This window comes from Podarcis bocagei (assembly GCF_964188305.1).
Source record: "Podarcis bocagei genome assembly, chromosome: 18".
Taxonomy (NCBI): Eukaryota; Metazoa; Chordata; class Lepidosauria; order Squamata; family Lacertidae; genus Podarcis; species Podarcis bocagei.
This window is the reverse complement of record NC_138144.1, coordinates 2,665,035-2,680,962: the sequence shown is the minus strand read 5'-3', so window position 1 is coordinate 2,680,962 and position 15,928 is coordinate 2,665,035. Positions and strand designations below refer to the sequence as shown.

The 15,928-nt window shown below is 47.0% G+C and overlaps 1 protein-coding gene across 1 annotated transcript; it reads left to right on the top strand.

Annotated features, from left to right (window-relative positions):
- The first annotated feature begins 2,906 nt into the window (after positions 1-2,906).
- NDUFS7 (NADH:ubiquinone oxidoreductase core subunit S7) lies at positions 2,907-13,763 on the top strand. The gene is made up of 8 exons (XM_081178079.1): positions 2,907-3,028; positions 6,110-6,146; positions 6,670-6,738; positions 8,313-8,433; positions 9,608-9,787; positions 11,133-11,179; positions 11,936-12,024; positions 13,546-13,763. The coding sequence occupies exons 1-8, from the start codon at positions 3,013-3,015 to the stop codon at positions 13,641-13,643; spliced, it is 657 nt and encodes a 218-aa protein (XP_081034205.1). The 5' UTR covers positions 2,907-3,012; the 3' UTR covers positions 13,644-13,763.
- Positions 13,764-15,928: the final 2,165 nt, after the last annotated feature.

The following is a 15,928-nucleotide window of genomic DNA, read 5'->3' as shown; positions in this document are numbered from 1 at the left end:
AAAAAGCAATTTATTTCTGGCATCTAACCCTTGTCTGTCCCATCTTTCAGCTCTGGCTCAGGCCAGGGTCTAGACCAGTTTCCCAAACTTGGGTCTCTAGATATTTCTACATAGCAGGAGATGATGGAAGTTGTAGTCCGAAAACAGCTGGTCGTTATCCAGGGTTGTTATGAAGGTCAAACGGGAAGGGGGAGAACCATGCCCTTGACGGAAAAAGCAACGATACTAATGTGATAATGAAATAATTAATGGGCTGGCCTAAATAAATCAACTGTAAGCTTCTTGGGGCGAAGACCTGCCCGTTCCTGGTTGCTGCGTTGCGATTGCAATTGTCAATTTGTAGAGTTTATTTTATTTATAGAGTTTATTTATAGATTTATGTAGTTTATTTCAAGTATATTGATTATAGACAGCTTTTTCAGGAGGGGGTGGGAGGGAGGGAGCGGGAAGAAGATCATACTATTTGACGTAGGCGAAACACCCAAAAGCCCATAAAATAGCAAGTTTAAGAATTGCATAAATCAAAGCAGATCAACAAGTTCTCATCGCTGCCAACATTAGCTCTATCAATCAGCAAGCTAATTGGGCGATTCATAATCAATAGTAAATAATGAGTGGCTTGCTGTAGCCTATGGGAATAATAATAATAAAACAATAATAATAATAATATAGGGCAGTTAGGCTCCTCTGATTCATAGGGAATAATGATAAATGGCAGGCTCTTGTTTATGGGAATAAGAAGACCATGGGCTGATCAGCTTGTGTGATTTGTGGCAATAAAAATAAGATGTTAAAGATAATATCCGCAAAACCGACAATGAAATTAAGAGGCAGAGACGACAATGAATTTACGGAAGAACAGAAGAGGTTTTTTGCTCACATACAGAAGCACTGCACACATTAGCGGGGTTTTAAAAGGGCTTGCAATTTTACAATGAATGGATGATAGGTGATTTAAATATGTTATAAATGTAACAATGGAAACGCAGTACGTTGGCAAATAATGGAACCAGGGAAGTCCATTTGTTTTGTTTTTGTAATTTCCCTTTCTCCTGTGACGAGGCTGCATTTTAATATTTTAACGTATTTTAATTTTGTTTTTAAGTTGCATTCATTCAACTTGTTTTTATTCTTGCTGGTCAGCCGCCCTGAGCCTGGCCTTGGCTGGGGAGGGCGGGGTATAAATAAAAATTATTATTACAGAACTTTAGTTTAATGGTTGCTATCAATTTGATTTGAATTAATTTTTATAATGAAATGTTTTTAGAATGTTGCACTGTTTTATTGTTGTTAGCTGCTCCTGAGCCCGGCTTCGGCTGGGGAGGACGGGATATAAATAAAATGTATTATTATTATTATTATTATTAGTTATTTTTAGAATTATATATATATATAAATATAATATAATATAAAATACTATAATATAATATAATATAATATAATATAATATAAAATACTATAATATAAAATACTATAATATAATATAATATAATATAATATAATATAATATAATATAATATAATATAATATAATATAATATAATATAATATAATATAATATAATAATATGATATAATAATATAATATGATATGATATGATATGATATAATATAATATAATATAATATAATATAATATAATATAATATAATATAATATAATATAATATAATAATAATATAATGATTTAGGCCTGATGGTTCGTAGGAACAATAAAAACCTTTCTTTGACCTTGCACAAAAAAGATAAATTGGCAATTGTTGCTTTTGGGTTGTGCAATGCATTTCCTCCTTCCTAAGCTTGGCGGTGGCAGCCAGGGAGGCAGCTGGGTCTCTGTGGCGCAATCGGTTAGCGCGTTCGGCTGTTAACCGAAAGGTTGGTGGTTCGAGCCCACCCAGGGACGCGGCGGGAAGCTTCGCTTTTTTAAAAATATATATTCCTTTCTAATTTTATTTTTTTTTATTTTTTGCAAAAATAAAATAAGAATGCACGCCTCCTTTGCAAGCTGGGCCGCGCGAGATTGCATCAAGGGAGGTCGATAGCAATATGGATTGGTCGATAGGGACGCTATAAAAAATATCTATATACGTGCAAGAAAGGGCAAGGGATTCTTTGCCCGGAACCAAGATGGCCGCGCCGGCAACAAAGCCGGAAGCAGTTATTTCAAGCACATTTTTATTTTTATTTTGTCTTTTTCGTTTTTTATTATTTATCATTTTTCTTTTCTCTTTCTTTCCTTTTTTGTATTTTTCTTTCTGGACATTTGGATGCCGTGCTTAATTCTTGCTTTCTCTGTCATTTTTGAAAATGCAATAGAAAAATAAAATAAAAAAACAACTTCCCTGAGCCAGTTTGTTACTATATCTCGATTTCAAAGAGCTGCTGTATTTCAAGCACAATTTTATTTTTATTTTGTCTTTTTCTTTTTTTTTATTTATCATTTTTCATTTATTTTTTGTATTTTTCCTTCTGAACATTTGGATGCCATGCTTAATTCTTGCTTCCTCTGTCGTTTTAAAAAATCCAATAGAAATAGAAATAATAAAAATAATAAAACTTCCCTAAGCCAGTTTGCTACTATATCTTGATTTCAAAAAGCTGCACAATTTTATTTTTATTTTGTCTTTTTCCTTTTTTTATTTATCATTTTTCATTTCTTTTTTGTATTTTTCCTTCTGAACATTTGGGTGCCATGCTTAATTCTTGCTTCCTCTGTCGTTTTAAAAAATCCAATAGAAATAGAAATAATAAAAATAATAAAACTTCCCTAAGCCAGTTTGTTACTATAATGTATTTTGGACCTTGCCCTGCTATCCCTCCCCTTCGCCACTAGGTGGCAGCAGCAACAGCTGCAGCAGCAGCAGCAGCAGGCGGCGCCGCCAGGAGCCGGAAGCGGAACCTTTGCAGGGCGGAACTGTGGTGCCGGTGGCGTCGGTTCCCCACCCGGAGCCTTTAGGGAGCAGGACCCGCCTGGCTCCGCCCAGGGAGGGAGAAGGTGGCTTCAAGGGCTGCAGAAATGGCGACTCTGGCAGGTGAGGGGGGGGGGCTGGGCTGGGGAGGGGGTATATATTTTGGGGGGTGGGCTTCCCCTGCTGGCTGACCCCCCCCCAGGCAGGCAGGGGGGCTCAAGAGACCAGGAACTCCCCCCTTCCAAACTTTAAAGGTCAGCAGCCTCAGATATGCAGATGACACAACCTTGATGGCAGAAAGTGAGGAGGAATTAAAGAACCTTTTATTGAGGGTGAAAGAGGAGAGCGCAAAATATGGTCTGAAGCTCAACATCAAAAAAACGAAGATCGTGGCCACTGGTCCCATCACCTCCTGGCAAATAGAAGGGGAAGAAATGGAGGCAGTGAGAGATTTCACTTTCTTGGGCTCCATGATCACTGCAGATGGTGACAGCAGCCACGAAATTAAAAGACGCCTGCTTCTTGGGAGAAAGGCGATGGCAAACCTAGACAGCATCTTAAAAAGCAGAGACATCACCTTGCCAACAAAGGTCCGTATAGTTAAAGCTCTGGTTTTCCCAGTAGTGATGTATGGAAGTGAGAGCTGGACCATAAAGAAGACTGATGGCCGAAGAATGGATGCTTTTGGATTCTGGTGCTGGAGGAGACTCTTGAGAGTCCCATGGACTGCAAGAAGATCAAACCTCTCCATTCGGAAGGAAATCAGCCCTGAGTGCTCACTGGAAGGACAGATCCTGAAGCTGAGGCTCCAAGACTTTGGCCACCTCAGGAGAAGAGAAGACTCCCTGGAGAAGACCCTGATGTTGCGAAAGATGGAGGGCACAAGGAGAAGGGGACGACAGAGGACGAGATGGTGGGACAGTGTTCTCGAAGCTACCAGCATGAGTTTGACCAAACTGTGGGAGGCAGTGGAAGACAGGAGTGCCTGGCGTGCTCTGGTCCAGGGGGTCACAAAGAGGCGGACACAACTAAACATCTCAACAACGTGTCCACCTCTTCGTGACCCCCTGGACCAGAGCACACCAGGCACTCCTGTCTTCCACTGCCTCCCACAGTTTGGTCAAACTCATGTTCGTAGCTTCGAGAATACTGTCCAACCATCTAGTTTTCCCCACCCCCTCCTGTTTCATTCCTCACAACAACCCTTTGAGGTAGGTTAGGCTGAGAAGCAGTGACTGCACCCCAAGTCGCCCAGTGAGTGGGAAGATTTGAACCCAGTTCCCGCAGGTTGAAGCAGCCACTTAAGCCATATAAAAGGGTTTTCTTGGAGGGAGGGGCGGAGGGAGGAAAAACTCCGGAGGCCTCATTTAAAGAAAACTTGTCTCCCAGATGATTTGCGCTGATTTTAGAGGGTAGGGGTCTCCGCCCAGAAAAGACGTCTGGGCTGTCGAGAGGCCTTGGCCCCCAGATCTCAGAAGAGCAGGCAGGGAGGCTAACAAAGCGCGTAATCTGTTATGAGTAATCTTAAATGAGAGGCACAAATACAAGATGGGTGACACCTGGCTTGAGAGCAGTACATGTGAAAAGGATCTAGGAGTCTTGGTTGACCACAAACTTGACATGAGCCAACAGTGTGACGCGGCAGCTAAAAAAGCCAATGCAATTCTGGGCTGCATCAATAGGAGTATAGCATCTAGATCAAGGGAAGTAATAGTACCACTGTATTCTGCTCTGGTCAGACCACACCTGGAGTACTGTGTCCAGTTCTGGGCACCACAATTCAAGAAGGACACTGACAAACTGGAACGTGTCCAGAGGAGGGCAACCAAAATGGTCAAAGGCCTGGAAACGATGCCTTATGAGGAACGGCTAAGGGAGCTGGGCATGTTTAGCCTGGAGAAGAGGAGGTTAAGGGGTGATATGATAGCCATGTTCAAATATATAAAAGGATGTCACATAGAGGAGGGAGAAAGGTTGTTTTCTGCTGCTCCAGAGAAGCGGACACGGAGCAATGGATCCAAACTACAAGAAAGAAGATTCCACCTAAACATTAGGAAGAACTTCCTGACAGTAAGAGCTGTTTGACAGTGGAATTTGCTGCCAAGGAGTGTGGTGGAGTCGTCTCCTTTGGAGGTCTTTAAGCAGAGGCTTGACAACCATATGTCAGGAGTGCTCTGATGGTGTTTCCTGCTTGGCAGGGGGTTGGACTCGATGGCCCTGGTGGTCTCTTCCAACTCTATGATGATTCTATGATTCTATGAATCTTGGTAATATGAGCCTTGTGCTAGGAAGCTCGAGATGGTCCCTCGGGTGACTGGAAAGTGGCGGGGATGTTGTCGGGCGAAGGCAAGTGGAACAGGGGCTCAGGCACAGAGCCCGGGCGCTGGATCTGTCCCTTAATTACCGCAGTTGGCCTGTTTGCAGCCTTCGGAGGCCTTCAAGCATAGGACGGTGCCTTATGTTCCCTCTGAACAAAAATGGTAGAACTGTATTTACAGTGGTACCTCAGGTTACATACGCTTCAAGTTACATACGCTTCAGGTTACGGACTCTGCTAACCCAGAAATAGTGCTTCAGGTTAAGAACTTTGCTTCAGGATGAGAACAGAAATCGCGCAGTGGCAGCAGGAGGCCCCATTAGCTAAAGTGGTGCTTCAGGTTAAGAACAGTTTCAGGTTAAGAACGGACCTCCGGAACGAATTAAGTTCTTAACCCGAGGTACCACTGTAGTATTATTATTATTATTATTATTATTATTATTATTATTATTATTATTAAATTTTATTTGCACATTAAATGTTACACATAATGAACCACATTATTCTATTATAAAAAAAATCTACACAAAAAGAAAATAGAAAGAAAAGACAAAAACAAAAAAATACAAATGAAAAAATCTTGTCAAAAACATATAGCTGTTTAATAAATACAAACCATCATCGACGATATTCTAAACACATATTTCCAGTGAGAGATCCTTTTATCTTGACCTTATCTTTTACTCCTCGCAACTCTCGCTTTCTCATCTGTACCTAATCTCTGGTTTTATTCCCTGATTTATTTGATGACTTCCTTCTACCTCTACTCAGTTCCTGATTTCTCATCTATTAAAGTCTCTGCGTCCATTTTTAGCTCTGCGAAAAAGCCATTTGTATTATCTCTGTGGAATTTAATCTATGCTCAACTGCTGTGGTTTTCTTTCCAGCTTCCCGCGTCACCACGCGTGGCCTGTCCCTTTGGAGGTAAGCATGCCTGAAGCAATTCTCACTCTCTTAGAGAACACTGAGCCCAATTCTTTGATTATTTTGGCTCTTTAAAGGTAAAGGGACCCCTGACCATTAGATCCAGTCGTGGCCGACTCTGGGTTTGCGGCGCTCATCTCGCTTTATTGGCCGAGGGAGCAGGCATACAGCTTCCGGGTCATGTGGCCAGCAGGACTAAGCCGCTTCTGGCGAACAAGAGCAGCGCACGGAAATGCCGTTTACCTTCCCACTGGAGTGGTACCTATTTATCTACTTGCACTTTGAGGTGCTTTCGAACTGCTAGGTTGGCAGGAGCAGGGACCGAGCAACGGGAGCTCACCCCGTCGTGGGGATTCAAACCGCTGACCTTCTGATCGGCAAGTCCTAGGCTCTGTGGTTTAACCCACAGCGCCACCCGTGTCCCTCTGCCCCACTATGGGAGGATGCTAATGCAACTTTGGGGTGGGGTGCTGATTTTGAGCGATGTGCATGAGACCCACGACTTCTCGCTGTCTCCGAACAGGCCGCTCGCGGCGTCCAGCGCACTCGCTCGCTCGCTCCATCAGACGCCCGTGACGGACAGCACAGACAGGTAGGCCGAACCCCAAATACCCCCGTCTTTGCCGGGCAGCCAGGGGGGATTCTGTGAGGCAGCGGAAAGGAGCTTTGAGAGCCGCCGCGGGGTAGCCACAAACCAGGGAGACCTCGCTTCCGATCGCCTCTCCTCGAGCCGGTTGCCCACCTCTCAGCTTAGCCTGCCTCATAGAATTGGAAGGGGAACCCAGGGGTCATCCAGCCAAACCCCCAGCAATAAAGGGGTTGCGGCGAAAGAATCCCTGACTGATGGCCTTCCAACCTCTGCTTAAAAAGCTCTGAGGAAGGAGAGTCCCACCACCTTCCCAAGGGAAATTGGTCTGTTATCAAACAGCTCTTACTGTTTGATAGGGCCCTAAGGAAGTTAGATTGGCTTCAACCAGAGCCAGGGCATTTTCAGCACTGGCCCCGGCCTGGTGGAACGCTCTGCCTCATGAGACCAGGGCCCTGTGGGATCTGATCTCTTTCCGCAGGGCCTGTAAGACAGAGTTGTTCCGCCTGGCCTTTGGCTAGGAGCCAGTTTGATTCCCTCCCTCTTTTTCTTTTTTCTTTTCCTTCTCCTCCTGCGATGAGGCTACATTTCAATATTTTAATGTTGTATTTTCATTTTATTTTTAAGTTGCAATCATTCAACTTGTTTTTATTATTGCTTGTAAGCCGCCCTGATCCCGGCCTTGGCTGGGGAGGGCGGGGTACAAATAAATATTATTATTATTATTATTATTATTATTATTATTATTATTATTATTATTAATTACCACTAGAAAGTTTGAATCCATTACTTCGGGTCCTTGCTGGCTCCATCTCCCATGGGACAACTGCCCTTCCAATATTTGATGATGGATCTCATATCTCATACGCTTCTCTAAGATTATTTACCGTATTTTTTGCTCTATAAGACTCACTTTTTCCCTCCTAAAAAGTAAGGGGAAATGTGTGTGCGTCTTATGGAGTGAATGCAGGCTGCGCAGCTATCCCAGAAGCCAGAACAGCAAGAGGGATTGCTGCATTCGCTGCGCAGCGATCCCTCTTGCTGTTCTGGCTTCTGAGATTCAGAATATTTTTTTTCTTGTTTTCCTCCTCCAAAAACTAGGTGCGTCTTGTTGTCTGGTACGTCTTATAGAGCGAAAAATACGGTATATCCTGCTTTCCACTCATGTAGGTCTCAAAACGACCCCCAGCAACGATAACATATAAGCAATTTAAAACTCACACATTTTTAAACACCAAGAATTTTATATCTCCACCCGAGAACATCTGAGATCCATCCAGGGCGATGCAAAGGCCACTGGAAATTAAACAGTTTGACCGGGCATCTGAAACTCCAGTAGGGGTGGCGTCTCCTCGTTGGACTCTATGCCTAACTTGTCCCTGCCTAACTTCTTGTGGGAGGGAGTTCCATAGGTCTGTGCAGCCGATACCGGAATTTGCACCCAGGACTCCAGTCAGAAACCAGCACGGTTGGAGTAATAACAAGAGCCATGAAACTGGGTTCTAAGGGGGTCATCTAGCCCAACCCCCTGTGATTCCTCAGCAGGGAATGGCGCCCTGATGGTATCCTTTCCTCCGTAGTTCTACTCAGCTTCAACAGAAGAGCGCCAGCACCGTCGTTCAGAAGAAGTCGTACCTTCCTAGCAGCCGAGGGGAGTACGTCATCACCAAGCTAGACGACTTGGTCAATTGGGCTCGGCGGGTGAGCGGCAGCTTTGCGAGAATTATTATTATTAAAGGGTAAAGGTAAAGGGACCCCTGACCATTAGGTCCAGTTGTGGCCGACTCTGGGGTTGCGGCGCTCATCTCGCTTTAGTGGCCGAGGGAGCCGGCGTGCAGCTTCCGGGTCGTGTGGCCAGCAGGACTAAGCCACTTCTGGCGAACCAGAGCAGCGCACGGAAACGCCGTTTACCTTCCCGCTGGAGCAGTACCTATTTATCTACTTGTGCTGGTGTGCTTTCGATCTGCTAGGTTGGCAGGAGCAGGGACCAAGCAACGGGAGCTCACCCCGTTGCGGGGATTCGAACCGCCAACCTTCTCATTGGCAAGCCCTAGGCTCTGTGGTTTAACCCACAGCGCCTATTATTATTATTATTACTATTATTTTGTTTAATTGCTGCTAGAGACTTCATTCATCCTGCCCTTAACATCTACTGCAGGCCCTCAAACCTTATATACCTGTGTTTTAGCCCCAGCCACACTTAACCTTTCACTTTCCCAAATGCGGAAGCCACAAAAACGCAAAATAAATGTCAAAAACAGACAGACCTCAGGGTAACACTCAAAACGGAGCATGTTCGGCTTCCAAAAAATGTTCGCAAACCGGAACACCTACTTCCGGGTTTGCCATGTTTGGGTTCCAAGTTGTTTGAGAACCAAGGCATTTGAGAAACAAGGTACCACTGTATTAGCACCTACAATTCCTAATAGAAAAGCCTCGAGTTTCTAAAATAAAAGTGGCTCATAGGGACGCGGGTGGCGCTGTGGGTCAAACCACAGAGCCTAGGACTTGCCGATCAGAAGGTCGGCGGTTCGAATCCCCGCAATGATGGGGTGAGCTCCCGTTGCTCGGTCCCTGCTCCTGCCAACCTAGCAGTTCGAAAGCACGTCAAAGTGCAAGTAGATAAATAGGTACTGCTCCAGCGGGAAGGTAAACGGCGTTTCCGTGCGCTGCTCTACTTCTCCAGAAGCGGCTTAGTCCTGCTGGCCTCATGACCCGGAAGCTGTACGCCGGCTCCCTCGGCCAGTAAAGCGAGATGAGCGCCACAACCCCAGAGTCGGCCACGACTGGACCTAACGGTCAGGGGTCCCTTTACCTTTATCTAGTGGCTCATATCTCAGTGCTGAGTGTCTCCTCCCTTCTCCACCGCCTACAGAGCTCCTTGTGGCCGATGACCTTCGGCTTGGCTTGCTGCGCCGTCGAGATGATGCACATGGCTGCCCCCCGCTACGACATGGACCGCTTCGGGGTGGTCTTCCGAGCCAGCCCCCGGCAAGCCGACGTCATGATTGTGGCGGGCACGCTCACCAATAAGATGGCACCCGCCCTTCGGAAGGTAGGCCGGGTGGAATCCGAGAGGCGGCCCTTTCAGGGACGATGGGAGACGTTGGTTTGGCCCGAGGGCCATATTCGCTTCTGGGGGGCCGCCTGCTGGCAGAGGGCAGGGCTAAAGGCGAAATGTTTTAAACAATTTAAAATTTGGGTTCCTCTTGTTTTGCTTCTGTTGGGGTTGGTAAAATGTTTAGTTGGGGCTGGTGGTTATATTAACTTTGGCATAACCGTAAACGGTTTTTAAAAAATATTATTATTATTATTATTATTATTATTATTATTATTATTATTATTATTATTATTATTAATTTCTGTCCCACCCCATCTGGCTGGGTTTCCCCAGCCACTCTGGCCAGCTTACAGCATATATAAAAACATAATACAGTGGTACCTCGGGTTAAGTACTTAATTCATTCCGGATGTCCGTTCTTAACCTGAAACTGTTCTTAACCTGAAGCACCACTTTAGCTAATGGGGCCTCCTGCTGTCGCCACACAATTTCTGTTCTCATCCTGAAGCAAAGTTCTTAACCTGAAGCACTATTTCTGGGTTAGCGGAGTCTGTAACCTGAAGCGTATGTAACCCAAAGTACCACTGTACAGATTATAAATAAACCAGTAAAACAATAGAAACTAATAATAATGATGGCATCCAGAAGGGAACACAGCCCTCGGGCAGAGTACAAAGTTTTAAAGGGCAGAAGCAATTATTATTATTATTATTATTATTATTATTATTATTATTATTAGTTTCTATTGATTTACAGTGGTGCCCTGCAAGACGAATGCCTCGCAAGACGGAAAACTCGCTAGACGAAAGAGTTTTCCGTTTTGGAGGTGCTTCGCAAAACGAATTTCCTATGGGCTTGCTTTGCAAGACGACAATGTCTTGCGAGTTCCTGCTGGGTTTTTTTCCTCCCCCCCCCCCTTTTTCTAAGCCGCTTATCAGCTGATCCGATAAGCCGCTAATAGCGCTAATCCGCTAATTCGTCAATGGGCTTGCTTCGCAAGACGAAAAAACCGCTAGACGAAGAGAATCACAGAACGGATTCTTTTCGTCTTGCGAGGCACCACTGTATTGGTTTGTTTATAATCTGTACGGCCGTACCTTTGATATTCTGTGAAATTTTTAATGTGTGTGTTTTTTTTGCGCGCGGGGTGGTGTGTTGGTGTTTCAACAATTTATTTTGCGCTTCTATCTTGTGTTTCCACCCTGAGATTGTAGGATGAACACATGCGGTGCACACATTCAATAAATAAAAATGAACTTACTAAGCTTTGCAGAGCCAGGTCTCTGCAACTCATTTTGACTCCAGAATGCAAAACCCGTCATCTTCTTTGTTTCGACAGGTGTACGACCAGATGCCTGAGCCACGCTACGTAGTCTCCATGGGGAGGTAAAGAAAAATGGAAATATTTCTTCCCTATTGTCGTCGGGGAAAGTGGGTGTACTTTGTAATCGTTTTTCAAGCTTATAACCTCCATTCATCTCCCTGCCGCTGGTTGTCGCCCACGTTTTGAACTCTAGGCTTTGACGTGCTCAGTGGCGTAGCGTGGGTTGTCAGCACCCGGGACAAGGCAAGTAATTTGCGCCCCCTAACCCGTAGATTTGCGCCCCCTAACCCTAACCCCCAGATGTTGCGCCCGGTGCGGCCGGCCCCCCCTGCACCCCCCACGCTACGCCACTGGACGTGCTTTTGCTGCTGTCTCTACTGAATCTTTCCTCCTCCTGCAAACCGCACTCCCTGACGTTTCCACGGAGGGGGAAACGTTTAAACCGACGTATCCCATAATCAGCAGTGCCACCTCTTGGGGGGGGGCAGCCAAGGGTGCCAGGGGTGCAAATATAATAATCAGATTTCGAAAAGCTTTATCATGGGATAAAGTCCATCTGTTTGGTTGAAATAATCAAATTTAAATAGTTTAAATTGGATTTTGAACACATGCAATCAACCACTCCTGTTGGAATTTCATCACACTGTTATCGTCCTTTGTGGGCTGTGCAAACTGCTATTCCGAATAACGTTTTTTTATAGGGTTGGGGGCACTGGGGGTGAGTTTGCGACACCAAAAAGATGGCTTAAATAGTGAATAGTAGGTTGGCTAAAACACTGGACTGCCCTTAATTGGTTTTTTGTCCTGTTATTTTTCAGCTGTGCTAACGGCGGCGGCTACTACCATTACTCTTACTCCGTGGTTCGTGGCTGCGACCGGATCGTGCCGGTGGACATCTACGTCCCAGGTAAACAAGACGACGTGCGTCACTGGGGGTTGGGCTAGATGACCGTTGGGGGGCCCTTCCAACTCTACGGTTCTCTGATTTTGCTAGCTGCCTCCCCTTGGCTGCTCTTCCCCAGCCTGCAGCCGCTTCAGACTCCCGTCAGCCCAGGACATGGAGTCCAAAGTGGCGGGTGATGACTCTGGACTTGAGATCTGGCCTCCGTGCAGAGTCATTTTGGACTCACAGCTATCCATGTAGGCGCAGGTCCATTCTGGTGGATCGGGCCCGTCCAGCATGGGTGGCCAACAAGATTCCCCCAAGGAAAGCCCACACGCATGTTCTGAGCCCCAGAACAACTCTCTCCCTCTGTGGTTTGTAGCAACAGATGTTCAGAAGCATCCATGGAGGCGCAGGTCCATTCTGCGTCTAGGGCAGCTGTCTCCCAGCTCCATCTGGTATGCAGGATGAGACCCTCCCTGCCCACGGACTGTCTGGCCAGAGTGGTGCATGCTCTGGTTATCTCCTGCTTGGACTACTGCCATGCGCTCTCCATGGGGCTACCTTTGAAGGTGACCCGGAAACTGCAGCTAATCCAGAATGCGGCAGCTAGACTGGTGACTGGGAGCGGCCGCCGAGACCACATAACACCGGTCCCGAAAGACCTGCATTGGCTCCCAGGACGTTTCCAAGCACAATTCAAAGTGTTGGTGCTGACCATTAAAGCCCTAAATGGCCCAGTAACCCTGAAGGAGCGTCTCCACCCCCATCGTCCAGCCTGGACACTGAGGTCCAGCTCCGAGGGCCTTCTGGCAGTTCCCTCCCTGTGAGTTGTGAGGTTACAGTAGTACCTCGGGTGAAGTACTTAATTCGTTCCGGAGGTCCGTTCTTAAGCTGAAACTGTTCTTAACCTGAAGCACCACTTTAGCTAATGGGGCCTCCCGCTGCCGCCGTGTGATTTCTGTTCTCATCCTGAAGCAAAGTTCTTAACCCGGGGTACTATTTCTGGGTTAGCGGAGTCTGTAACCTGAAGAGTCTGTAACCTGAAGCATATGTAACCCGAGGTACCACTGTACAGGGAAGCTGACAGAGGGCCTTCTCAGTGGTGGTGCCCGCCCTGTGGAATGCCCTCCCATCAGATGTCAAGGAAATAAACAACTATCTGACTTTTAGAAGACATCTGAAGGCAGCCCTGTTTAGGGAGGTTTTTATTGTTTGATGTTTCATAATTTGCTGGGAGCCGCCCAGAGTGGCTGGGGCAACCCATATGTCAGGAGTGCTCTGATGGTGTTTCCTGCTTGGCAGGGGGTTGGACTCGATGGCCCTTGTGGTCTCTTCCAACTCTATGATTCTATGATTCTAGATGTGCTGCATATAAAAAAACAGATCATTATTGCTATCCCTTAGGGGCTTGGGCTAAGGATACTTCCCAACTTTATGATTCTATTATTATGCAATACAAGGGGTGGGCAAGGAGGTTCCGGCCTGGAGAACCGCCTTGCCTCTGCCCTGTGATGGTCTCACTGCGAACCCCCTTCTTCGCAGGTTGCCCCCCAACAGCCGAAGCTCTCCTCTACGGGATCCTGCAGCTGCAGCGCAAGATCAAGCGGGAAAAACGACTCCAGATTTGGTACCGGAAGTAGCAACGGCACGTCGGCTGGCGGGCCTGAAAATGACGGTGGCGCACGTGGTTTAGCGCATTTTGCACACAGCTTTCTCTACAAGTTTGCAATTATATAGAGAGATAAACAGAGTACATTGGTTTGGTGGCCTGTCTCTTTTCACAGTCAAGGGCTTCTCGCAGGGAGGGAACCGCCAGAAGGCCCTCGGAGCTGGACCTCAGTGTCTGGGCAGAACGATGGGGGTGGAGACGCTCCTTCAGGGTTACTGGGCCATTTAGGGCTTTAATGGTCAGCACCAACATTTTGAATTGTGCTCGGAAACGTACTGGGAGCCAATGTAGGTCTTTCAGGACCGGTGTTATGCGGTCTCGGCAGCCATTCCCAGTCACCAGTCTAGCTGCCGCGTTCTGAATTAGCTGTAGTTTCTGGGTCACCTTCAAAGGTTTGAGGCATACAGTGGTACCTCGGGTTAAGTACTTAATTCGTTCCAGAGGTCCGTTCTTAACCTGAAACTGTTCTTAACCTGAAGCACCACTTTAGCTAATGGGGCTCCTGCTGCCGCTGCGCCACCAGAGCACAAATTCTGCTCTCATCCTGAAGCAAAGTTCTTGACCTGAAGCACTATTTCTGGGTTAGCGGAGTCTGTAACCTGAAGCGTATGTAACCCGAGGTACCATCATGAGGGCTACAAACATGAGTCTGACCAAACTGTGGGAGGCAGTGGAAGACAGGAGTGCCTGGTGTGCTCTGGTCCACAGGGTCACGAAGTGTCGGACACAACTAAACAACACCATCATGGCGACTAGAAGCTTTCCTTTTTAAAAGCTGAAGTTGCGGTTCTGGGAACGCTAACACACACACACACCCCATTCACACATTTTGCAACTGGTGACTCCGGGCCAGTCGCTAGCTCTCTGCCTAACCAACCTCTCACGGTTGTTAAGATTAAATGAGGGAGGGGAGAACTAAACACACCGAGTCGAGCTCCTTTGTTAGGAATAAGTTGGGATATACCACATTTTTCGCTATATAAGACGCACCAGACCACAAGACGCACCTAGTTTTTGGAGGAGGAAAAGAAGAAGAAAAATATTCTGAATATCAGAAGCCAGAACAGCAAGAGGGATCGCTGCGCAGCGAAAGCAGCAATCCTTCTTGCTGTTCTGGCTTCTGGGATAGCTGCGCAGCCTGCATTCACTCTATAAGACGCACACACATTTCCCCTTACTTTTTAGGAGGGAAAAAGTGAGTCTTATAGAGCAAAAAATACGGTAAATGTGGAACTGCGATAGCAAGAGCAGGATGAGACCCAGGGTTGTTCGGGTCGACTTCCAGAAGGCAGCTTGTTTGCTCAGGAGATAAAAGTTTGTGCTTTGGAGGCAGGAAGCCCCGGGTTCAAACTCCGGTTAAAAAAGAGGCGGGTGTAAAAAAGACCTCTGTTTGGAGAGCTGCTGCCAGACAGAGTAGTCATCAGCAGGCTGCATGGACCAATCGCCTGCCTTTAGAGCAGGGGTCGGCAAGGTTTATCTTGCGTGGGCCAGATTGGTCCCGCTTGTGATTTCCGGCGTTTGCACAGACGCGATTTCCTGCGCCGCAGAAGCGAGTCCCTGCACGGCACCACGCTGTGCTAGTTTAGCGCAGCGCACGAGCGGGCAGCTCAGTTCGGGGGCCGGTCAAACGACATCCGGCCAGTGGGCCTTAGGTTGCTGACCCCTGCTTAAGAGCCTTGTTACAGCGAGTGGTGCTGTGGGTTAAACCACAGAGCCTAGGACTTGCCAATCAGAAGGTCGGCGGTTCGAATCCCCGCCATGGGGTGAGCTCCCATTGCTCAGTCCCTGCTCTTGCCCACCTAGCAGTTCAAAAGCACGTCAAAGTGCAAGTAGATAAATAGGTACCGCTCTGGCAGGAAGGTAAACAGCATTTCCATGCGCTGCTCTGGTTTGCCAGAAGCGGCTCAGTCCTGCTGGCCACATGACCTGGAAGCTGTACGCCGGCTCCCTTGGCCAATAAAGCGAGATGAGCGCCGCAACCCCAGAGCCAGTCAGGACTGGACCTAATGGTCAGGGGTCCCTTTACCTTGACTACAGCAACAGAAGATAGGCTGGTGACTTATACGTAGCCAGACTACTGATCAATCTGGCTTAGTACGGTCTACACTGGCTGGCAGCCGTTCTCCCGCATGGAGATGTCGGGGATGGAACCCGGTGCCTTCCACAGGCCACACAGGTGCTGAGCTGAAAAGTCATGTCCCTAGTCCTCATGGTTCTGAATGGAAAGGCAAATTTGAACAGGAGTCGGCCTGTTAC

Excerpts from the sequence above, each read along its gene's own strand:
- NDUFS7 (XM_081178079.1), top strand. Across the intron at positions 8,434-9,607 it reads TGGTCAATTGGGCTCGGCGG|AGCTCCTTGTGGCCGATGAC; the intron begins GTGAGCGGCAGC and ends CACCGCCTACAG. Across the intron at positions 12,025-13,545 it reads GGTGGACATCTACGTCCCAG|GTTGCCCCCCAACAGCCGAA; the intron begins GTAAACAAGACG and ends CCTTCTTCGCAG.